Source organism: Miniopterus schreibersii (assembly GCF_964146895.1).
Source record: "Miniopterus schreibersii genome assembly, chromosome: 15".
NCBI lineage: Eukaryota > Metazoa > Chordata > Mammalia > Chiroptera > Miniopteridae > Miniopterus > Miniopterus schreibersii.
Window position 1 is genome coordinate 45,826,258 of NC_138115.1, and position 25,754 is coordinate 45,852,011.

Below are 25,754 nucleotides of genomic sequence, written 5' to 3' on the forward strand. Positions count from 1 at the left end.
CCCTTCTCATAGGCCCATTTTCCTCCCCACATATAACCCAGGTTCTAATTCCACAGAATTTCTTTCTGAGGGAACATTTGTGTGTGCCGACTGCCCTGTTTTTAGTTGTCTGACACAATCTTTGGACCTTTAGTCGGAAGTTCTGTCCGGTTTCTGTGCCAGGCCCCGAACTCTAGATACACACATACCCTGGATGTGGGGAGTCCGAGGCCCACAGCAGCTGACTGAGCACCACACAAACCATTCAGAATCTAAATTCAACAAGGATTTATTGAGCACCTACCCTAGGTGAAGCCCATAGGTATACAGTACGTGCTTAATAAAAACAAAGTTTAGTAAGTTTCCAAGCATGAGGACTCAGCCAAAGATACTGTTGTTTTTGTCAGACACATGTCTGTAAATGCAGGCACTTTATTATTCCATTGAACCCTTTAGCTACTTAGAAGCCTTTTTACAAGGGGACGCACAGAGGCTTGAAGAATTTAAGGGACTTGCTAAAGGTGACTCAGTTTGCAAACTGCTCTGGGTCCGGGGCTGGCCAGTGAGGGCAACTGAAAAGCACTAGCAGCATCGTTACTGCAACTGGATGGAGAGCTCACATTATGTCACAGCTCCCAAGCCATTGAGGAGTCCCTGGCTTGGCCTTGCACTCTGATTATCCCATTGAGAGTGCTGGCCATTCAGTCATTGCTGCCTACATTGTGCATTTTGGCAAGTTATCACTTCTCTGAGGAAAGCAAAGGATGCTTTACTTCTGCTCAGATCAGTCCAGGCACCTCCCAGCACTCTCTGGGGCCTGTTTGCAGAGCCCAGAGTGTTTTGCACAGAGCCACAGGAGGGAAGAGAGCCTTCGTTTTCCTCCCCCTTGTCCGGAGAGCAAGCCGACCTACCTACCTCTAAAGCAGTGTTAGTACGTGGGGACAGAGAGACACTAACGAAAATATGGGATCAGCTGGAAAATCATCTGGGCCACTGGACAGAGGAAACCAGAAAAGCTGTGTGACCTCAGGTAACTCCAGTCTCTCTCTCTGGGTCTCACTTGCCCTGTCAGTAAAATGGGAGTGGAGGGGAGGTGTTGGGCAGAATGGTATCTAAAGGACCCTTCCATGGGTGACACTCAGGGCTTCCTGAGCCAAGGCCTCTAGCTGGAGAGCAGCCCCAGAGTCCAGAACATTCACAAACTCACCGAGCCTTCCGTGAGTCCAGGTCCAAGCTCACCGGGGGGCAGTGTGGGCTGCCCATCTTCTTCTTGCCCTGATGCGGGGTTGGTAGGTTGAGGCAGCGGGCTCCTAGGGAGAGGGCCTGGCTGGCCAGTACTCCCGCCCAGCAGCAGGGAGCCCCGATGGCTGTCTCTGTCCCCAAGAAAGACTCCATCATCTGCGACCCCGTCAGGGAATGAGCCGTCTCGGACAGGGGCCCGGAAATGGAACACGCTGCCGTGGCTGGCCCGGCGTCTCCCAGAGGCGAGGCCTAGGAAAGACTGGGCATTGCCCCCGAGGAGCAGGAAGGGAGGCTGGGAGCTCGTCCTGCAGGAAAATCTGGAGCCTGGCACTTCCCTGTGCTCACTCCCATTTCCCTGCCCCTATTTTCATGACCCTCTAGCAGCCAATGAAGGACACAGATCTAAGGGGTGTTCTAGGTAAACATGGGGAGAGAATAGGGAAAAGTGTTCTTGACACAACCTGAGAAAAAGCCAAGAGAGATGAGAGATTACAGGGTGCTTAAGATCAGCAAATAGGTCCTCATGGCCAAAGGCATGTTAGAGGACAACCTCATGGTTCAATCGGATGTGTCAGCTGTTTGCCGGCCTTTGGCCATTGGGCTGTTCCACACTCACTCTACACGCAAAACTATGACCTGAGGTGACTCGATTATGTGCACCAGTTCAGAAACATGCTTGGTAAATGGTTGTTGAATGACTGAGTGCACTTTATTGCCTGAAAATTAGCTTCTACAATTCATTAGATTCAGCCTATGTGTGCTGCAAAGGAGGAGACAAGAGCTTTGTAATGTAATGAGCTTCCAGGATCCCATGAGGCAAACTTTGCAGTTGACAATGGAGAGATTGAAGGGAGAGTTACAGCCTAATTTCCTGGAAGAATAGTGACATTCCTCCAAATCAATAAACATTTCCCATCAAAATCTGCCTCTGAGGGAACTATGTGGCCTACAGTTGCCAGAGAATAGGAGCTAATTCATAGGCCCAGAGCCCCAGGATAGTCAGGATGCCCGGTGGGCTAGTTCCCAGGACCACTGTGGAAACCTGACCATAACAAGTTATCAGTTACTTCCATAGATCATATAAAGTATTTCCAAAATCTAAACATTGACTTCCTTCCAGACTCTGATCATACTGCTGAAAAAGGCCCCCTTCCTTAATTCTGTGGATGAAAAAGGGCCCACATACTAAATCTGACAGGCTCAGGGGAGGTCTGCATGCCAGGTTTCACAAGCTCAGAGACCTGAAGTAACCACATAGGATGGCTGGAAATGAAAACTTCCTAACAAAAGGGGAGTCATGGCAAGTAGTCACGTCCTAGGCCGGTATCTTCCTTGACAAAGGTCAATCTTTACCTTAACTGAGCCTGACTATTGTCTTTTTGCATATATGATAACATACCTTTGGAATGTCAGAGAGTAATTCCCTTTTTCCAGACCCCCCAGGACATACTCTCTCAGCAGAACATGAGACCACAGGACCCCTCATTAATATCTTGCTTTCCCACATACCATCTCTATGTTGACTATCCTGTACCCACCAATGTAAAAGAAGTGTGTGTCTCTTCATTTTACTTTGTATCCAATCTCAGAGATTTCCAAGGGCTATGGGACTCATTAAAATCCACAGATCCTTCCCACTGGACAGATGAGCGATTTGCATGTGGGCACTAAGCAAACCAACGAAGAAATCAGGAAGAAAATTCCGGTCCCATATTTGACAGGCAGTGCCTCCTTAGTCACCAATTAATATTTCAGAATTAACCTATTGTGGGCAATGACTTCTGAATTTAAGTATTAAATTTGCCTTAAAATGCATCACCCGAGCAGGCCAACTGGTTTCCCGAAACGCTGGCTGTGTCTCTCCTAGCTACCCCCAACCAATCTCTCATTTCTGATGGTAAGAAAATGGCTCGATATAAAAACTGCCTATGGTCTATTTACCACATGAATATGTCTGGGAAAAGAGGAAGGGGATACCTTCTTGAATGGACTCCAATTAATCAATAAGCATGAAAAATTACCCAAGTGGCATCCTCCTGTCTTTGCTTGTATATGTTCTTCTCTGTGCCTAGAAAATTAGCCTTCCCAGACCCTCCCAGTCCTCAGCTACTGGGGGACCCCCTACTCACTATTTACTATGCATTTCAATTATTCCCTCCTCCAGTGAAGCCTTTCCTGATACACCCCCACCTCTGTAAAAGTTGTGTTTCCTGTTGTTTCCAAAACACCATGCACTTGCCCCTGATACAGCATTTAATGCATAGCTGTTTTTATATCTGCCTCCACCATCCAATTGCAAGTCCTTGGGAAAAGGGCCATGTTTTAGTCATCTCTTTATACTAAGCATCTAGTATTGTTGAATGAACAAGACAGTTCCCCTTCTTTCCCTTTGAAGGTGAACCTTGCTGGAAAGACAACCACATACACCAAACGATTATTGGGAATCCAGGTGCTGATTTAGGAGGGGATGACTGGATGGGGGAAATTAAAGCCCAATTCAGAGTATCATTGACATTTCCATAGAAGCTGTGAGTCATTCTGTTCTATGATTGTCAGATCCCTAGTCAAATCCCCTTTGAAACATCTTCTGAACTGTGCCCTGTGCATGCCAGGTGTTGCTCAAGAGGCAGAGCAAAGAAGGGAAGGACACAATCTCTGATAAATGCTGAAGTGGGGGTGTCTCCAAGGCCAGTGTGCAGGTGAGTGTGTCTGTGTGCTACATGCACACATAAGTTTGAGGGTTGTATGTATGGTATTCCAAAAAGTAGGATGTCCTTCAGATGAGCACAGGAAAAGAGATTGAGGAGAAAGTGAGAGTCAGAGGCCTGAAAATAGCCATTTTTACCCCTTTCCCCATCTACTAGAGTGGAAAGTACTGTCCCACAAAAGGGTTATTATCTCTCAGGCCTGTGGAAAGGGCATATGTGGGGCCCACAGGACTCCGCAGGGAGAGGGAGGTGGTGGGAGGAAGCTTGGTGAGTGCAGTGAACCTCAGAGTGGGAGGTAGAGGTTGTGGTGCGGGGAAAAATTGCTATAAGATCTGAAGTGCGGTACTAATGTTATTCCCACACTGGACACTATTACAGAGGTGGGTGCTGGGATCTTCTGTGCCAACAATAGGTGGGAATTTGAGCTGCAGGAGTGGGGCATGAGGTCAGAAAGAAGCTGGCAAATGGCTTCAGCACCATGGACAAAACCTCCCTCCCCGTTCCAGAACTGCAGATCAGTGTGTCACAAGGAAGCTGGCCCTTGGTGTCCCCAGGTCCACAGACACCTCAAAGCTTTCATGCCCAACATGGGTTCACCACTTTTCCTACACACCTGGCTTCTTCCTCCAGTGCTCCAGTCTTAGAAGTACCACCCATCGAATTGCCCTGGAGCCATTCAGAAACCTGGGAGTCATTCGGAATTCCTCTCCTTTTTCCACATGCCACAGTCCCAGTCTTGTTGATCCACCCCTACCCATCAAAGTCTTTATAACCCATCTCCTTTTCCCATCCATAATGACCTTGTTCTAGTACAGGTCATAATTTTTCTTTGGGGGGGAGCCTGGATTACTAAAACAGCCTCCTAGTGACTGTGCCTTCAGCTGTCTCCCTGTTACAAACCTCTTCCCACGTCAACCTACTGCCCACCACAGCTGCAAAGGTGGGTAATCTTTACGGCACAAACCTGAGCCCCTTACCATCCTGCGTTGGTTGTAAGGCTCAGATTGCGGTGATTTGCTGTCGTCTGCGGAGCCATCTGACACCTTGGGCTTCATTCTGTGCCTTTTTTCACTGGCACTTCTGGAGGCTAAAGGTGATCCACTGTGGGAATGGAGAGAGGCGGTGTCAATCCCCATTGCTGCCAGCACCTGGGGAGAGAGAACAGCAGCTGCAGCCAACAGCATCTGGTTGAGCTCAGCACACGTGTCCCACAGACATGAGGTGTCACAGAAGTGAGGGCACCTGAGACAGAGGCTGTCAGGATGAGGACCTGGGTGGTGGTGGGAAGAGCTACCTCTGGGTCCCCTCCCTCATTCACACCGTGGAGGAGACGCTGTTGATCACCTGCCCAGATCCTTTTTATCCGGTCAGTACACTCGTCTCCAGCTTCTGGAGTGTTAGCTGCCGATGGCACAGAGCGGCAGCGTCCTGCAGTTTCCTTTAACTCTACGTTTGGCTGGGGCAGGTACGGGCGTACAAAAGGCCAGCCCTCTTGCTTCAAGTTAGTAGGGCTAACTCTGTGGTACACGCATGCCCCAGAGCTCCCATGGGATCAGGCTGAAGGTAGTCTCTAGCTGAGGATACTTTCTCATTTAATTCTTCCCCTGTGCCATCCTGTCTCTTCCACTCTCCTTCTAAGAACAACCTTCAATAAATCACTTGCCTAACATCTTCACTCAGGTTCTCCCCGCCCCACCCCCACCCCCAGAAAATCTGATCTAAGATAGTCCCTGAGGTAAGATGAACCTTCCTAAAGTTCCCGGGAATGACAGCCTTAGTCTAAGTCACTGGTCCAGGCCTCTGCCCAGCAATGTACCGCCTGTAACAGGCTTCACAAGGCTGCCCCCCCCCCATACCTCCTGCTCCTTCCGCAGCAACTCGAGGGCCTCCTGGAACTTCTTCTCCTTGGCTTCAATTTCATCAATGGTTGCCTGATTCTGCTCCTCGTATGCCATGGTGACCACAGCCAAAATCAAGTTGACCAGGTAGAAAGATCCCAGGAAGATGACAAGCACAAAAAAGAGCATATAGATTTTCCCAGACACCCTCAGGGTCTGCAGATTCAAGAGAAAGAAGAGAGAAATGTGCCCAGAGTAGATGGGCACCTGGCATTGTCAGGCTCCTCCAGGAAAAACGTAGCCACGTTGAAGCCAATCCCTTAGTCATCAACCAAGTCTGTAAGGGGGCATGCAGATCAATACCTGCTGGTAGAGCCGTTCCCAGGAATCCTGTGTCATGAGGCGGAACAGTGAGAGGAAAGCCCAAGCAAAGGAGTCAAAGCTGGTGTAGTTAAAATCTGGGTTGTCAGACGTTTTCAGGCAGAAATAACCTTCAGGGCAGTGGCTGCAGCAAGAACAGAAAAGGTGATTAATCACACGGCACCCTGCTTGGGGGCAAGGCAGCCCGGGACTGTTGAAAGATAGGAGTTCAGGACCTGACCCTCCTCTTATGAGCTGGGTGGCCTTGGACACTTAGTCTCTTTTAGGTCTCAGTTTCTCTTGCCCATTAAATGGGGATGATCATATTGTCACTTCAGAGTTTCGCGCAGAAGGGAGTGGCCTGGGGAAGGTCAGTGGACCGCTCAGACATGACCACATAGGGTGACGAGCTCTTTGCAAGTTCACACCAGGGGAGGGAGAGCCAGTGCCAATAACGCAGACATAAAACCTGAGTCTGTTGGCATCACTGCAGAATTGTCTATTAAAGGGGGATTCACATTAGCCAAGCTCACGGACCAATTATATATTACAAGGAAGACGACATTTCCACTTATTGAGCACTTACTGTGTGCCTCTCTCTTCTACATGCTTTACAAATGCTATAATTTAATCATCTCCATATGATTTTTTGTTATTGTTAATTCTCACCCAAGGATATTTTTTCCATTGATTTTTAGAGAGGATGGAAGGAACGGGGGAGGGAGGGAGAGAAACATCGATGTGAAAGAGACACATCGATTGGCTGCTCCTGCACACACCCCAACTGGGGCCCAGGATTGACCCTGCAACCCTTGACTGGGAATCAAACCCATGACCCTTTGGTGCCTTGGCCAATACTCTAATTACTGAGCAAAACCAGCCAGGGCTCCATATTCTTTTTACTGATGTGGAAGCTGAGGTTCAGGGAGGTCAGCTCCTAAAACCACACTGATGCCAATGTATTTAAATGGAGAAATATAACTGTCAAGTAGTCTATGAAGATTGACCTATGAAGGAAAGTCGAATTAAAGATGATTGCTTGGAGAGCATTGGAGTGGGAGTGCTGGAGTCCTATCTCTTAATAAGGGGGTAAGTCGATGTTGAGAAATATCTCTCAGCTCAGGGCATGTGAGGTTCTGTCATCCGCCCTCGTGGGAAGCCCTGGTCAAGGAAATGGAAATGCCGCTCTTGTATTCTGGATTCTACTACTCTAGGATTCCCCCACCAGCACCAGCCTCTGGGGCTCCCCTTATTTCAGACATCCATGTGAACACTCAACCCTGGGATCCATACAATTGATTAGAGTCCTGGCAACTCAATTATAATCAATCCCAATTCTATCTCCAATCTTGGTTCCCAAACACTGTCGATCCACATTTATAGATAGCCTCTTAGTTTGTTCTCCCAAGGAGCTAGTCAACCCATCACCTGTAGGGTTTGCTAGTGAACTCCGAGGGCAGCCTCATTTCTATGCCTTTCATAGCACCCCACCGTAGCTGCTACACATCAACAGCTAACTGCTCTGAGAATTATATCACAGCACAATATGAAGCCTCTTGCATGGTACCTTCCGCATAGTAACTATGATATATAAAATGCAAGTTAAAATTCCTGCTGCTTTTAACTTGAAGCTACCAGAAGAATAGACCAGAATAATGTATGAGAAAGATGCTGGAAATAATCAAGCATTTCCTAGCATGTGTTTTCCACCTTGCACCCCAGGCTTTCCTGCTATAGGGCCACTGGTCAGTGTGGGCCTTTGCTCAGGGTTCTGCTTCTCTGAAGCCTAGCATAGGACCCAGGTTTGGTGTTCATGACATGCCCATTGTCCTGAGCTGGCCATCAGCCAGCTCACCATCCCAGCCCTGTCCCCTCCTTCACTACCTGTCCAGGACCTCCCCAGGAGGAGATCTGTCTTCCCTTGGATCTGGACTGACCTGTGATGGTTTGGGCAATAGAATGCAGGAGAATTACATTGTGTCAGTTCTAAGCCTCAAGAAACTATTTACACTTTGTCTTGGAACCCTGACTCTGCCATGAGAACAAGCTCAGGCTAGCCTGCTGGAGGATGAGAGACCACATGGAGCACAGACCAACCACCCCAGGAGGCCATCCTAGATCAACCAGCCTCTGGCTAATCTGCCTCTGAAGATGCATGAATGAAGCCAGTCGGTGCTGGAAGAACACCACACTGATCTCAGCCCAACATGCTGATGTGTAGAATCATGAGCTAAATAAATGGCTGGTGTTTTAAGCAACAAATCTTGGGGTTGTTTGTTACACAGCAGAAGCTAACCCATATACCCTCCCCCCATAGGCCTGGGATGACAAAAGCCATAACTTATTATTCATTTCTACATTTTCTTCAGAACCTGCAACCCAGTCTCTGCCCAGAAAATGCTGAAGATAAGAAGGAAAAAAGGACTGCTAGGCATTGGAGCTATATCATGGGTTGGACACTCACCCTGAATCAGATCCATTGCCACACAATAAGCGATCAGAAGTGCCTGGCTTATCGACGTAGAAGTCTGCAAAAGAAAGGAAGAAATGGAAGCTTTGCACATATGGTCCTGAACCCTACGACTCAAGCCTTGGGTGGTGAGGGCAGCACCTTGTAAGTGTTCTGCCCCAGTGAGGTGAGTTTCCTCGGCTATGTGCACTCAGAGGACATGTGGGACACTGGGAAAAGAAAAAGTTGAGCAGTGACTTTAGCTCCAAGTCTCTCACAGCGGAGGCAGACTGAATCGCCCCTGGGTTTATAGCTCATTTCTTTGTGAAAGGGACATTTGGTAACAGAAATGGGAAATCCAAAAGTAAAATGCAATTCAGAAAAAGCATTTGAGAAGGAAAGGGGAATCAAAATATACGTCTATATAGGTATGCAGGGGCTTCCCGCCCCTTGCCAACCAGACCTTCGTCCCTACGGCAGAAATTCCATTCGCGTCTTTCGTAAGAGGAGTAATTGGCTGTCTCGTTGAGAGCTGTGCAATTCTTGACACATTTGTTCTTGAGGTTGCCCTTGAAAAGCTGCAGGCCCACCAGGGCAAAGACACTCAGACAGAAGACGGTGAGGATGGTCACATCAGCCAGCTTCTTCACTGAGTGGATCAGGGCACCCACGATGACCTTCAGCCCTGTGGGAAGATGACAGTAATACTCCTACATGGATAAGGTACCACGCACAGCACACATGCGTACGTAAGGGAGTGAGGCATTTGACACGCTCCAGGGCAATTGTAAGCCTAGTTCCTCATACAAACCTAGTAAAGATTATTGCCCCATTGTAAAGATGAGGCAGCTAAGACCCAGGCAGTGCATTTCTTGTCATCTTAAGGCTAATATATTCCTGATTATAGCAATTCAACTTTAAAAAGAACTGTCAAGTGCCTGCTATGTTCCAGGCATTGTGATAATCATGTGGTTACTAACTTCATTCCAGTCATTTGGCATCTGTCTTTCTGCACTCACCTCAGTCCTGGGAGAAGCTTGAGGTTGGGGACACATGAACCTCAGTGTGTGTGTCTGTGTGTGTGTGTGTGTGTGTGAGAGAGAGAGAGAGAAAGAGAGAGAGAGAGAGAGAGAGAGAGAGATGCAAGGGAGATAGAATGAGACAGAAAGAGAGACATAAACACAAAAACACAGAAACATGAGCATAGCAATGGAGTAAGACCATGAGAGATACTGGGAACAGAGAACCTGAGAGGGGCTATGTCAGAGCCAAGCACAGCTGGCAGCCATGGTGAGGCCCCTGCTCATTTAAGGAAGGATGATTTGCTGCACTGCAAATAAAATCACCTTCTTTGGGAGAGCAGCTTCAAGGGTAGCAGAAAGGCCTCTGAGCAGGGAAGCAGTCTGGGATCGATCCTTGCCTTGTCATTTTGGTCAACGAATAACCCATTGAGCGCCACACTACCTGCGTCTGTCCCTGGGCTGGGAGCTGGCATGTGGTGGAGTTGTGTGACAATTGAGGGGGAACTCCACAGCATTATCGACAGGTGGGCACACAGAGGAGCAGCCCTAACCAGAGCCTGGGGGTGGGAATGGAGTGGGGTGGAGTGTGGGGACATGGGGAAGACCAGGAAGACCCTTCTGGGCCACAGCTGACAACAGAGATCTTGGAGGCCCAATGAGGTGAGCTCTGGCGAACTACTTTCATTTCCAAATTCTCTGTAATCGAGGGTTACCTAATTCTTTTCTATGTGTGTCTAAAGATGGGGCTGAGGCTCCAGCTTTCAGATCCATGGGAATGGCGAAGACACTCACCGGAGCCCTGGGCTGCCTTCTCTCTTCCTTCCTATTTCCCAGTTTACAACTTTGGTTGAAGGGATAAATGAGAACCTGACTAGGTGGAGATTTGCCTGACCTCCACAAGAACGTAAAATGAGGACTTGACCTTCTTGTCATGTATCGATGGTGAGACCACGAGGTGCGGTGGACAGAGCACTGCACGAGGAATCGAGATACTAGGTTTCCAGTTCACACCTGGCCTCTTCCTAGTGATGAGGACTTGCGATTGTGCCTTCTGCTCTCTGAGTCTCAGTTTCTTTTTCTCGTAAGTGGGGAAAAGAGTCCATGCCCTGGAACTTTATAAGGCTCTTGTGAAACTCAAAGGAGGACACTAGGCTGCGGGCACCGGCACATGCTCTAGGAGTAAATGTGCTGGTTAGAGCAGCTCACCTGGGATCACAGAGACTGTTTTCAAAGCTCTGAGAACTCTGAACGTGCGCAGGCCTGAGATCCCCCGGAGATCTGTCATTATGCTGACGTACCTGTAGGACCAGAAGTCAGTCAGCGTCCCTGCCAGGAGAGGGCCAGGGGAACGCATGCAGCATAGATAAGGAGGACTGGGGGTGACGTGAGCCTAGGAAGGACCCAGAATAGACAGAGGATCTAACAGCACTGCCACCTCTAGACTGACACTAACGCTGATCGAATGGTCACAATACCTTTGAGAAGACGCACAGGGGCTGGGGTCCCTTGTGCTGCATGTATGGATGGGGAATCGAGCATGTGGGCTTGGCCAGCCAGTCTCTGCAGACGCTGGTTGCTCAGGGAAAGGCCTTCATGTCAGGCAGGTGCAAGGCTGAGCCCTGTCGGATCTACCTCGTCAGGCCAGTTACCGGCTCAGATTGGAGGTCTCTGACTTCCCCCTGAGGATATGGGACTAACCCTGGAAAGTGACTCGGAAGGTCACAATCTGTAGCAGCAAAACCCCAGACCATGCAGCTTCAAACGAGGAAGCCGGATGGAGATAAGGAAACGCCCCAGAGTGTGACCCTGGGGACCCCCACAGCCCCCCCCCCCCGGACCCAAACCCAAACCAATCTGCATGGAGAAATACTCACGCCAGGGTGATGACGCTAAAATCCAGCCAGTTCCAAGGGTCTCGCAGGTAAGTGAACTCATTTAGGCAAAATCCTCTTGCCAGTATCTTTATCAAGGCTTCGAAGGTGTAAATGCCGGTGAAGACGTGCCTGGGAGGGAGGGCGGGAAAGGAGCCTTAACGGCGCCCTGGGGAGAGCTCAGAGGGAGAGCTGCGGGAACCCTTCCAAAGGAACCTTGCAAAGAGCGTCATCCCCAAGGTGGGACAGGAGGAAGACAAGACGCAGACGGAGCAACTCAGGAGTGGGGGCGGGAGGGATGTGCGTGGTTGACACTGGGGCAGCACTTGCTGCTGATGGTGGGCGGATGGCAACGGCCGGTGAAGGACCACCCCAAAGTTCAGAACAAGGGTCCCCCTGTTCCGGGAGGTTCCCAGAGGCTCCCGACCCTGAGGGAAGCTAGAGGCTCCTCTTCCAACCTGTGCACGGCCGTAGATGTGGAATTGGACGAGGCCCTGAGACATTTCTCCTCCCGAAACTTCTCTACTCTGACTGTCTTTTCTTCTCATATCTTGCACGGTCTCAGGGATCCCAGTCTGAGCCGTTTAAGGCAGGAAACAGCTAGGTGTCTTGGAGGGAAATCACCTAAGTCCACAAACCTTATCTCGGGAGGAAGGATCCTGTTAGAAGATGTCATCTCAAACCTGCTCTTTTATTCTGCTGGGCTGGATTTGAAGGGATGGATGTGGAGCTGAGGCTTAGAGGAGGGGAGTGTTTCTCAAATGTTCAGAACCCCTCCATCGCCTACAGTAGTGGTTCTCAAACTCTAGCAAGCACTCGGAGGGCTTGTTCAAATGTGGATTTCTGGGCTCGTCCCCACCCCCCAGCGTTTCTAACTCAGTAAGTCTGGGGTAGGGCCCAAGAATTTGTCTTTTTAACAAGTTCCAAGCTGATGCTAATGCTGCGAGCCTGGGGAACCACCCTTTTAGAGCCACTGGCCAAAGGGGTCCAGATGCACACATAAATCACACAATTTTGGATACATTAAATTTTTAAGTTATAAAATTACAAATGTAAACACTGGTATTAAAAATGGGAAGACTGTTGATTAAATATGGCAGTTTGAACTTATGTATTTACCTCTATCTTTTCTGAACTTCATCTTAAATGACAGTAAAAGGATTTTTTAAAAGCATAAACCCACTAGGACAAAGATAGTAGAAAAAACAACATCATTTTGGAGAGGAGAGTGAAGATGGATGCAGGTAACTGACAGAGCAGACCCAAGAAAGCCGAAACCTTAGCTAGGAGCGTGGAGCTCCCAGAAGCGAGCCAACCCACACTGCAGAACCACCTAGGATGTAGAGATGCTAAATGCCTCTGACAGTGGGGCTGGGGTGAGGGTGGCAAGTGGGGTCGAAACAGTTTGAAAGTCTTGACGAGAAGCAGCTGGGCTTTTGAGATCCCACTCCACACCACTCGTTCAGTGAGGAGCTGCCTCCTCTGCTCTGGAAATGGATTGGATGTTCAGCCTCTCAAGAGGTGAACCCGAGGGAGAGAGCTGCACACTGAAACAGGAGACAGGGAAAGCTTACACGCTAATAGGCAGACAACCCTCCCACCCACCTGCTTCTTCCCCTCAGTAAGTCCCTAGGAGCCTCCGTAAGGTTAATAGCCCAAGATACTGCACTTCTAATATGGACAGCCAGCCAACAAGCATCAGGGATTTTAAAGATGCTTCTAACACCGAAGACTAAAGAAACCAAACAGGAGAAAAAAGAGAAAAGCAAAAGAGACAATGCAGGGAGCAGGAAAAAATTTAGGAAAAAACCAACCCTGTCGTTAATATTTTTAGAGAGTTAAGAGATGAGAAGAAACTGGGTACATAAAAAAAGAACAGAAAACTATAAATAAACAGGAATATTCAAAGAAGAAATAGAACTTTTGAAAATAAAAATAAAATACAACAGGAAAAGTAAAATATTAATAGGGGGCTAGAGATAAAATTGAGGAAATCTCACAGGAAGTAGAACAAAAAGAAATGGGTAAGAGGTGATAAAAAGTATAAAAATTAGAGAGTCAGCCCAAGAGTTACAATGTCTGAGTAATAGGAGATCTAGAAAGAGACAGGAAATATTACCAAATAAATAATTCAAGAAAATTTCCCCAAACAAAAGGATCTAATTATTCAGTTATAAACACTCATAAGTATTGAAGAAAATGAATGAAAAGGCTCATATCAAGGCATAACATCACACGATTTCATAGCATTGTGCACAAGAGAAGAGCTTAACTCTTTTTGAAGGAGTGATAATCACAGGTCACATACAAAGGACTGAGAATCAAAATATCACCAGATTTCTCAAAAGCAGCTGTGAGGGTTATAAGACAATGGAACAATGCCTTCAAATTTTTGAGAATTTCTAACCTAGGGTTTCTTCTCCACCTAAACTGTTAAGACAATTACAGATATGCAAAGTCTCAGAAAATTTACTTCCTGTCAATCCTTCTAAGAAGGTTACTAGAGGATGTGCTCCACCAAAACAAGGAAGTAACCAAAGAAGAGGAAGATAAGGGATGTAAGGGAGGGACAAATGGTATCCAAAAGAAGATGAAGGGAAAATAAATCTCTGGAAAAGAGGTGTGCATCAGGCCTAGAGAACATCTAGGCCAGATTGAGGCAGGAGATGGAGGACTCCAAGAGTGATTTCCCCAAGCAAATGTGAAACTGGTGGATAACCTGATGCATTTGAATAAATTGAAGCAATAATTAAACCTCTGAAGAAGAGTTTGGGAACAAATTACTGACAAATTGGTAAACAAATGAAGACATACAATCCTTATTAACTCCAGAGAAAGCAAAAAGAAAATGTAATCAAAATACACTCCATGACTCAGCTGTGAACAGAGTTTGCTTAGCAACATAGAATCATATGTGCAGTCAGACAATGTACATATTGTCTGATTATCTCACTAAAATTTATGATGTAACTAATGGGAAGATGAGTGGGAGAGGAAATGAGTCTGTGTATGTGGACCCAATTATTTCTTTCCCATAACAGAAAGCCAATAGATAATATTTAAAATGAAAAAAACAAAAAAGTAGTATGAGTGGATTATTAGAGACAGGGGGGTAAAAGAAGAAAAAGGTAAAAAAGCTGAGATTATTTGCCTTTGGAAATATGGAATTAGAAGTGAGAAACTGAGAAAAAAGAAATTGCTGTTTTTGTTAGTCTTTAAAGAACTGTGACTTTTAAACCACAGACTTGTAGATCTTAAATAAAAGTAAAAATCAAATTAAAACATGAATAGCAGTAATGATGCTTCCTATCTGTGAGAGGAGAAATAGTGTTTGAAACCGTTCACGCAGAAATCTCTGGCTGGACGGCTGCATGAGCTGTCAGCTTCCGTATCTTGTTGGTCCCCCCGCCCCCCACTTTGTGTTTTCTAAATTAGAAAAATCTTAACTCACAATTATAGGTTGTTGGGAAGCTTTGACGGATTGTTCTGGCTTTTCAGATCAAATGCAAACCCAGAAATTATGCAGAGAGTTTCCTCTAAAGAAACTCTCAGGGTTTCATCAGTGGACACGTGCCCCAGCTCAGCACCCCTGAGAGCTGCAGGGTTAGAGGTCTGAACTTGGAAGACAGCGGCGGACAGTCTCACATCCTCTCTCTCTGCTGGCATTCGGCTCCTAAGATATTTCTCCATGTTCAGTTGCAGCATTTGGATGTGATTTGTAATATGCAAAAGACATAGCCTGAGTGTGTGTTTGTTTTCTGATGAATGAAGAAAATCATCGGGTATTGGGAAAAGGTCAAACTCTCAGCCATGGAGCCATTTGCTGACTCTCAACCACTGTTCAGTTTTAAGAAATTCTGATGTCGAATCATTTAGAAATCCTGATATTTTGGCCCTGAAGTCAAAGATCCATACTATTCAAAATCCTAAATGTATTCCTGAGACACAGCACGCTTATTCACAGAAATGGTAATTTTAAAGGATTTCATTCCTTATTTTAAAGCACTGCAAACCCTTTCTTTTCCAGAGGCATGCTATGGACCCCCCCACTGCTTTCCGTGAATAAAGCATGGGCTGATTTGGAAGCAGCACCTTTCATTGGTATAGCGACGTCTTTCCTTGCTGCCATTGTGGCTGGAGATTCTTCAATACCAATTCATGCACCCTTTTTTTTCCAACTGTGGTAAAATATACATAACATAAAATTGACTACTTTGACCATTTTAAAGTATACAATTCAGTGACATTAAGTCCATCCACGATATGGTGCAACCATCACCACTATTCATCTCTAGAGCTTTTTCACCTCTCCTAAACGGAAACTCTCTACTCGCGAAACAACAACTCCCCATTCCTCCCTCCCCTACTCCCTGGCAACCTGTGTTCTAATTTCTCTCTCCATAAATTTGTCTATTCTAGGTACCTCATATAAGTGAAATCATATAATTTTTTTTGGGGGGGGGGGTCTGGCTTATTTTACTTAGTATTTTTTAAAAATATGTTTATATTGATTTGAGAGAGAGAATGGAAGGGAGGGAGAGAGAGACAGAGAGAGAGAGAGAGAGAGAGAGAGAGAGAGAAACATCAATGTGAGAAACATTGGCTGCCTCCTGCACGCTCCCTCCTGGGGATCGAGCCCACAGCCCATGCATGTGCCCTGACCTGGAATTGAACCAGCGACCTTTTGGTGCATGGGACAACACTCAACCAACTGAGTCACACCAGCCAGGGCTACTCAGTATTTTTTAAAGGTTCATCCATACTTTAGCATGTACCAGAATCTCATTCATTTTCAAGGCTGAGTAATAGTCCACTGTGTATGGACATACCACATTCTGTTTATTCATTCATCTGTTGATGGACATTTGCCTTGTTTCCACCTTTGGCTATTGAAAGTAATGCTGCTATGAACATTCACGTACAACATACCTTTTCAACTCTATTTCATAGTTTGCAAGCTAATCATTAATTAAACCCGAAATCTCTTTTGAAATTCCCCTTGTGATAAATAGGAAAAATGTCATCAAGCACCACTTTCTTGTATATATGGTGAATATCTACTGACATTTGATTTACTCATAGTTTTATTAAACTATAAAGTGAAATGTCTGGTTGTTGACATACACAGTAATCATTCATTTTAAATGCCAATCACATTAGAAGAAATCCAATAGTTATGGTGAAGGAATTCTACCAGTCATTTCCTGCTTTCTTTCCAACTACAGTATTTGCTATTGATGTTGAAGCTGGGTTCATATTTCACCAGCAAGAATATAATTGCACTTGTATTTGCTATAAGGGTGAATGATGACTATAGTTTTCATGTCTTTTCAAACGTTAACATTAAAGTTTGGCAATTTCATGCAGGAAAGCCTTAGTTTTTGTTTGTGCTAAAGAAAGTCGATTGGTTTAAAAGTGAGGTTGATAAGCTTTATTGGAAAATAATGTAGAAGTTTTGGTAGCTTCATATTATTATTTGATAAAAGGGTTAAGGGCTAAGAAACTGAGTGCTAGGACAAAAGGGTCATTAATTCAATACAGTTGGATTCTCATTTTTCATTGTCATGCTTTCTGTTTTCTTATTTATTTTTTATCTGCCTCTGTGAGATTATCCACATCCATTGTCCACTTGTTCATAAGACATACAGGTTCAAGCTTTATATTTATGACAGAGCCCATTTATTACTTAATTTGTGACCTTATTTCATATTGTAGGATTTATTTTTCTACTTCCATCGCTATTGTCATATCTCTGCAAACCACTTCTAAAATGCTGACTCATGTTTTAAATTGTGATATTATGTAATGTAACAGCAACAGTGACAAATGCAGTTCAACAAACGTAAACCATAACTGTCAGATGACAATAAAATACATCATTTAAGATAAACTGCACCACGTTAACCAGTATGAACTAAGTCAGTCCTTGAATACACTGTTTTTAAGAACACAAAAAGTGAGACATTTTATAAAAATTATGATTAATCTTACATTTCAGATTTTTAAAATTATCTATGTATAAATGATGCCATAGCTTTTTCTTCCCAATCTGCAAAATGATTTAGAAGGTACTGAGGGACTTCTTGCCGCCAAGAGAGATCCTTAGGTCACTCACTGAGAAACCCATAGGGGGTGGAGAGAGCCGAGCTGCTCTGCGAAGCGGAATGAGAAGAATTTGAGTTCCCAGGACGGATACAGAAGGAAGACAGTGAGGCAGCGAGATGGAAAAGCAACCCAAAGGGACAGTTTATGACAGAAGAGTATGTCAGCCTCATTTACCCAGATGGATCAGCTGAAATATTGGCACACTGAATCCAGCAATGATCAAGTTAGAATCATGAAAAAAAAAAAGATTAGCAAATTTATTAATGTAAACTACTCTATTAACAGATGAAAGACTATGTGGTGATCTTAATAAATACAGAAATGTTGATTAAAAAAACAACACTCATTCATTATGAAACTCTAAACACCACCAGAAGTGGAAAAAAATTTTCATAACTTGATAAAGGGTAATCATGAGAATCCCATAGTCATTATGATAATAGTGAAATATTAGAAGTATACTCTATTAAAACAAGAGAAAGATAAAACTCACTGTGAGAGCCTCAGTACTGTGTCGAAGGTCCCGGCCAGTTCAACAAGACAGGGAAAGTGAATAAGTAGCACAAGAGCCATAAAGGAAGAAACACGTTTATCATCATTTACAGATGATTTAACTCTTTTAAACAGAAAACCCAAGAGCATCTACAGAGAACTGTTGCAACTTGTTAAAGAGTTCAGAGAGGTTGCTGGATGCAAAACCAAGATATAGAAGTTAAAAACACGAATATATTTTTAGCAATAAAAACAAATACTCAAAAGGACAACCAAAATGATCATGTAAGATAAGATATGTAAGAACTTCATATAAATCATTATAAAGTGCTATGGAAGAATATAAAAGAATTGGCATATACACCATGCTGATGTGTGGGAAGGCTTGATATTATAAATGTGGTCATTTTCCTGTGGAAATAAGTAAATTCAATGCATTTACAAAGTTTCAGTGAAGTTGTAAGAAAAGAGCTTGAAAATATGACCCTTAAATTGATAGTAAAGAAACATGAAGAACCAAGATAATTTTCAAGAGACAACAGGAAGCAGGACCATTGTCAACCCAGTCAGATCAGATCCTGAAGCATTCAGATGGGTGAGGTGCTGACGTGGGGAGTGACAAATGAATTACGGGGAGCAACAGGCTTGAGTATGCATGGGAATGTGGCGCATGACTGAGGTGGTAGGAGGAATCACTTGGGAAATGAGGACCTATTAAGAGTGGTTTTGGGGTAATCCATATGGAAAAATATAGAGCCTATTTCATGCACGTACATACACACACACACAAGTCTAAGAGAATGAACTATCTAAATAGAGAAAGAAATACAGGGTGGGGCAAAAGTAGATTTTCACTGGTGAGTACTCGAAACACAGGGTTTATTCTTGTATTATTAATTATTGCATTGTTTTCTATAAGAATAACTGTAAACCTACTTTTGCCACACCCTGTATTATGGTTTTAGAAGAAAATACAGGAGAAGATCTTTATAGAATATTACACAGCAGTAAAAAACGGATGAAATAAGTCTACAGGTAGCCATTTAGAAAAACACCATATTGATTTTTAAGAAGCATCCGCTAAAGCATGCATACAATATAGCCTCACTCATATAAATTTGTAAAGACACAAAACCCTACTTTATGCATGCAGTGCCTGGCACCCATTCCCACTTGCTATAGCTTCAGCTTCATTTCCTCTGCCCTTTTCCAGGTGAGAAAACCTTCCTTCCAGTGTGCTTTTCCCTGCAACCGGATTGCTGTATTTTGTGAGAAGTTCCTCCAGATTCTCAGTATGGTTAGTGATGAGTGTCCTAGGGCCCCTTCAATGACTCTCTGTGAGCTCAGGGGTGGGCATGGCTGGAAAGTTCTGTTCCAGTCACTATTAATACTTTCTGCACCCCCTGTACTTTTCATTTCCTCATCAGGCCCAATATGATATATTCTTCCCCACTTTAGCCCCAGTAAATCTCTAGTTCCTTTCTGAGCATCAGGGATTAAAAAATAGAATATATAGCCTGGCTGGTGTGGCTCAGTGGTTGAGCGTCCACCTATGAACCAGGAGGTGGTGTTTGATTCCAGGTCAGGGCACATGCCCGGGTTGCGGGCTCGATCCCCATTAGGGGGCGTGCAGGAGGCAGCCGATCAATGACTCTCTCTCATCACTGATGTTTCTCTCTCTCCCTTCATCTTTCTGAAATAAAAAAAACAAACATATTTTTTAAAAAAAGAATATATATGCATTTATTATATAGTATAAATATATAAAATCTTCCCACAAGCAGACAGATAGGCAGGCAGGAGGAGGGCAGGGAGCGGCCCTTATCAGCAGGCAACAGTGCCGAGCTAACATTTCGGGGAGGTATAATGTCAGGGGAGAGAGATAAGGGATGGGAACCACTCGTGTCCAAAACACTGTATCAAATCATGGGGACAGGATCAGCTTCTGATTCCTCACTGGCTACGATTTAATTTCTACTAAAAAATACACAGCATGATCTTGGGCTCTCAGCAACACAGTGAACCACCAAGGGCTGTTATCAGTTGGCATTTTAAAAAAAAATCTGGAGTCTGATCATTTTCGTGAGGCTGAGGATGCTGAACATCATTCAATAGCCATCACATCAGTTTCTAGAACTAGGACCAGAGAGGCAGATTTTTATCTTTTACATTTTTTCGGAGTGTGTTTATAAAGGAAACTATGTCAATAATTTAGTTAATGCAAAAATCTGACAAAGAATGGATTTAATATTTAGTGTGAATGGAAAGAGGTGCAGCTTTGGAAAACAATTTGGCAACGTCTCAAAAATTAAAATTGTGTGTCCCTTTTACCCAGCATTTCCACCTCTAGGAATTCATCCCTCACAGTTACTCACATTATGTGTACAAAGATATGTGTGTTGGGATATTCCCCAAAGGATTGTGATGGCAGAATGTGAAGATTATGCTGACTAGAATCAACATAAATGCCGATCAATAGGATAACAGGTAAATAAATTTTGGTTCATCCGTGCAAGTAAAATTTATTTGGTCAATATCTACAAAATATCTGCTGTTAGGATTTTTATTGGGATTTCATGGAATCTGTAAAGTCATTTGGGCAGCACTAACATGAGATATCCTTAAACTTACTTTAAATTTTTCCTCAATAATGTTTTGTCATTTTTCAGTATAAAGGTTTGGGCATATTTTTTATAGTAGCTTTTGGGTTTAGTAGTTCTACTGTTTGTCTATTTTCTAATTAATTCATTTTTCTTTTAAATTATTAATTTCTTCTTTCTGTTTTCCTCTTATTTAGTGACTTGTTCTTTTTCTAGCTTTATGCTAGGTATTTAAATAATTATTTTCATTTCTTTTACTGATAGGGTCTGTTCTCGGGCCAACTTTTCTGTCCCACTGGTCTGACCCTACACTGTGACACGTTGCATCAATTAGTAGAGCTTTGTAGCAAATCTTGATATCCCGGAGAGCAAGTTCCCTTCTCCCACCTTGTTTTTCTTCCTCAAAAGTGTCTTGACTATAATCTCTTTCATTTTCATATCAATTTTAGAATCAATTTGTCAAGTAATACCAAAAAAAGCCAGTCGGAATTCTGATTGGGATCGCATTAAATTTATTGGACATTTTGGGGAGTCTTAACGATATTGTGACTTTGAATCCAGGAATATCCTTCTCTATTTATTGGATTTTCTATAAAATTACTCAATATTTTTAATAATTTTCTTTATAGAGATCTGACTCATACTTTGAGCGCCTTATTCCGAGAGTAGGCCTTCCCTAAAGTGCATTTGTGTGTGCCCCTGGCCCGGGGGTGTGTGTCTACGTGGCGGCCAACACATCTGCCCAGACCACGGAAAATGGACCCCCTGGGACTGAGACCCTGGCATCGGTCCCCCAGGGGATTCCAGGGACAGCCGAGGTTGAGAACCACTACTCCCTAGCGCTTTAAAGCCGAAAATCATGTGTGCTTGTGAAACCAGATCTACAGAGATGTGTGACCATTACAGAGGCAGGTAAACGACAGGCCTCCGCATCACCCAAATGAGACCCCGCAGAATAAGTAAAAGAAAAAGCCCCGCAAGAACACGCTGCCAAGTAGAGGGAGAGAGAACAAAAAGGGAAGGCTCAGGGTGGCAGCAAATCCACTCACTCGATTTTCTCCGGGAGGTCGGTGCGGGTCATGCAGGCGCAGTTGGCCACGATCGTGAGCGTGATGAAGGTGCTGAACCACCTGAGCGCACGTTAAGGAGACGCCGAGGGTCACCGTGCCCCCCGATGGCATCTGCGATCGCCTTGGACGCTGAATGATGAAATCCCTAACCCTTAACCAGGATCGGCCTACGGTCTTGTCACTTAAGACCCAGGGGACATTTCCCGAGTGCCTACTGTGGGCTGGGGACCTGGTCCACGTTATTTCTAACACAGTTGCCCTACAGGTGGATATTATTCTCTACATTTTGGAGCTAAGGAGACAGGCCGACAAAGCTTAGGTAATTTTTCCCTGGTCACACAGCTAGTCAGCTGTGATGCTGAGATGTGGGCTCAGATCCTTTGATAACAGGACCCTGGGCAAGACGAAAGGAAACAGAATCCCCCTTCCAGAATGCCCCTCTGCCCTGCAGACCTCATTTCACTCTACAAGATGGCCCGAAATTTTATCCATCCGTGTCTCCTCCTTCCTAAAAGAGAAACAGAGTGCTCCTAGAGAGTTCGAAAGAAGGGGAGGGCTACAAGCTTCCGCGGGAATTCGTTTAGTGCGATGGGTTTCCTAGCTTAGCTGAGGTCAGTCACTCTGGGGAGTGGACCCCGGCCGGGGATGGCGGAGGCAGGCACAGGGGCTGAAGAGCTGGCTGGGCGTGAAAATGCCAAGTAGGATTAGGCTGTGCTGAGAGCCCTGAGAGCCAGAGAGGAGGGTCCATGAGGAGCCACTGGGCAAGGGGGCTCTCAGAAGTGGAAGGGGACACTGAGCTGGGAGGCAAGGGAGGGGGGAATAGATGGGGAAAATGTTGGTGGGGAGAATCCTGCAATCGGTGTCTCCCGTTGGGCATTTTGCTCAGAACTAGCTGAGTTCTTCACAATTCCCTCCTGAAGGGAAATCAAGCCTGAAGATGAAGTCGGTCTACAGAGAGAGGGAACCGCTCCTCCTGCATCATTTCAACTTGAGCAGAAGTATTTAAATTCATTTTAGTTTTGGGGTTTTTTTTTGTAAATGTCTTTAATGTGCCCTGTTTTATAGTTACTTAGGAACATATCTATTTTAAAAAGGGAAATTCTACTAATAAAACCACATTTTCCTGTTGACTTGCAATTAAAGTAAGAAATGTATTCAGATGGGGGTGAGGGGATGTTAACCCAAGGATTAACTTAAAATTATATCTTCAATTCCACAAACTTTTAAAAGTAATATGATATATTATGTATAATATTACTTGTAAAAACATAGTAAATTTGATTAGAATTATAATTTTGATGAACTAGTAATAATAGGACACTGAAAATCCCATACCCTGAAGAGTATCTTTTGCGGCTAGAGCTACCAAGTTCATGAGATTTAAATACATAAATGCAGATTTTGATAAGGAGATGCTCTACGTGATTATTTACTCATAAAATCTCAAGATAAAAAGACTATTCATGGGTCACTTGGTTCTTTAAAGGGATTTTATTTCTAATTAGTGGTTTCTTGCTTAATGTAATTCAGCCAGGATGCATGGAGAGGATTTTGTGTATTTGCTGTTTTTATTTGTAATTTTATGTAATCGTACATATATTAAAAAACCCAAGTAGAGATGGCATACTGAGAAAACAAATTACCCCAATTAATTTTCATTAACTGCCTGCTTCCCTGTTGCTGATACTGTGCCAAGGAGGTTGCAGGTTGGACATTTTAACTAGCGGGGTGACCTTGGACAATTTACTTAATGCCTCTGGTGTCAGTTTTATTATCTGTAAAATGGGGATGTTAATCCCTTCTTCAAGGCTTCTGTACCTATGAGAGTGTTGACCCTTAGTGGGTATTTAGCAAATGAGAGCCTACTATTATCATGAAAATCCTCTGTAGAATCAAGAAATCCAAGATTCAATTAAGAAAATATACTTCCCACTGGTTAATCATAAAGCATGGGAAGGGAAATTGTGACTCAACTTCCTGAGGCAGTTTCACGTTGAGATGACTGCCAGGGCTACCAGCTCAGTGGGAGCTGTCCAGCAACCCAGCAAGCTGCCCAGGGTGTGGGGAGAGAGCTCCTTTCCCTGGAGCCTCCTAAGGAGGGGCTGGCCGCCATCTACCAGGCAGCTAAAGCAAGGCTGTGCTTGCAGATCAACCTTCTGGAAGCCAGAGCTGAACTGTCTTTAGGACCTTCCAACTTGGACAATCATCAGGGAAGATCCTTGGAAATCAAGCCAAAGTCCCTTCTTTGTACTAGTTTGGCTGGTCTTGGAAAAAACAAACAAACAAACAAACAAACAAAATCCCCCAAGCAGCCCCAAAACAAAAACTGAAGCCAGCTTCTGAAGCTACCTAAAGCAATTAAGCAATTAATATAATACAGACATTTGACCATTGTATCTCTAATCATTACATTCTCCAATGGCATGAACCTCGGGCTATTGACGTTTTTAACCTGCTGGTAGTTTGGGGATAACTTATGATGCTGGCAGTGCCCCATGACCAATGGGGTCCCACTGAGACAATCTACCCTCTGCCCATTGTGGTCAGCACCTCTGGGAGGTGCTGCTCTTTTGCCCCCAATAAGCAGCCCCTCCCCAGCATGGCCAAGGCACACAATTATACGTGTCTATTCCATTAGACCAAAGAAGGCTTGAGTCCCCTTTACTGGTCTTTGTGTTGTGGGGCGAGCAGACCGCACATGGTGGGAACGTGCCTGGTATATGAGCACAGCTCCCCTCATAAAGATGTGCATCCAGAGGTGTGTCCGTACTGGTCTAGGTGAACCCAATCCCATCTCGGTTGCATGAAGACCTCCGCTGCCTTGGGACAGTTTTCAGGTGTTTGAGACATTAAAGCCACAAACACCTTTTTCAATTTAATGATTGAAAAAAGGATTCCATTGGAGGAGGGCTCTATTGCTAAGGTCTGAAGAAGGCGCTGGACAGAGGGGGCAAGGCGCGATGCTAGCATGCGAAGAATGAGCCGTGCAAAGGATATGAGTGCACGGACACCTTGATGGCCATCCTCCTGACGGGGTTGAAAGGACTGAATAACCACAAGGCCCGCGTGGCACTGAACCGGGAAATGGTCCTCCCTTTGTTCAACACCATAAATGTCTAAAACGAAACAGAAGGGGGACATCCAGTGAGAAACACGCATCCTCACACAACCATGTTTTGAGCATGAGTGGCATCATCTCAGGCTCATGAGCAAGAGGGCCTGGGAACCATGGGTCAGTGAGAGCCAAATGGAAAAGCAGAGAGTTAGGAAGGGTCAGGGACTAATAGCCATATCCCCGACCTCCCAGCAAGACCCCAGGCCCCATGCCTGACTGCGCATCACGGCGAGCCCGCCACAGGTGCCCAGTGGACTGGAGCCGACCATGGGGCGGCTGAGGCTCATCATGCCCGGGGCTGGGGGATGGAGTTCTGGTGGCATTTAATCTCTCTTCTAATTAGTGGGCCATCCTGATCCTGTGATGTTTTGTCTGTTTTCCACCTCGTAGGTCTTCCCTTTGAAACCCTCCCCTGAGCATCTAGGAGGGTGAGGGCTCTTGGCAGATCAGAGGAAGAAGAACCTTCCAGTACCTTTATTTTCTCTAAAACCTTATTGGAGATGGCCGATTCCTGCCCCCCCCCAACTCCCAAACATGCACCTGCCATCTTTTGGGCTGTAGAGAGCAACTAAGATACAATACAAACAGGGTAGCTGCTGTGGAACAGCTCTTGTTCAAATGAGTGGTTCTTAAACTTTTTTATTTCAAGGTACTTTTATACTATCAAAAATTATTTAGGACCCCAAAGAGCTTTTGATAATGCTTATATCTTTTTGCTTATACCATGTGTGTATGTGTATTTATATATGTGTACACATTTGTGTGTATATATATTAAACTTTTTAAATGTAGGAAATTTTAAAACACAGGAACATGCAAGCATACATTCCAGTAGCTGTTAGACTAGTGATGTCATCTCCCATCAATACCTCTATGTTTACTATTGTACGTTCACAAGAGTGC

The 25,754-nt window shown here is 44.8% G+C and overlaps 1 protein-coding gene across 1 annotated transcript in view; it reads right to left on the reverse strand.

Moving 5' to 3' along the window:
• Positions 1–25,754, reverse strand: part of SCN10A (sodium voltage-gated channel alpha subunit 10) — a gene marked incomplete at its 5' end in the record, with an annotated part of 68,670 nt that overhangs the window by 42,101 nt on the left and 815 nt on the right. Inside the window, 10 exons of the mRNA XM_081159304.1 lie at positions 1,187–1,480; positions 4,907–5,077; positions 5,786–5,983; positions 6,131–6,272; positions 8,592–8,655; positions 9,052–9,261; positions 10,805–10,896; positions 11,473–11,601; positions 21,716–21,796; positions 24,734–24,852. Of these exons, the coding sequence (XP_081015430.1) occupies positions 1,187–1,480; positions 4,907–5,077; positions 5,786–5,983; positions 6,131–6,272; positions 8,592–8,655; positions 9,052–9,261; positions 10,805–10,896; positions 11,473–11,601; positions 21,716–21,796; positions 24,734–24,852 (1,500 nt within the window). The remainder of the gene's footprint in view (positions 1–1,186; positions 1,481–4,906; positions 5,078–5,785; positions 5,984–6,130; positions 6,273–8,591; positions 8,656–9,051; positions 9,262–10,804; positions 10,897–11,472; positions 11,602–21,715; positions 21,797–24,733; positions 24,853–25,754) is intronic.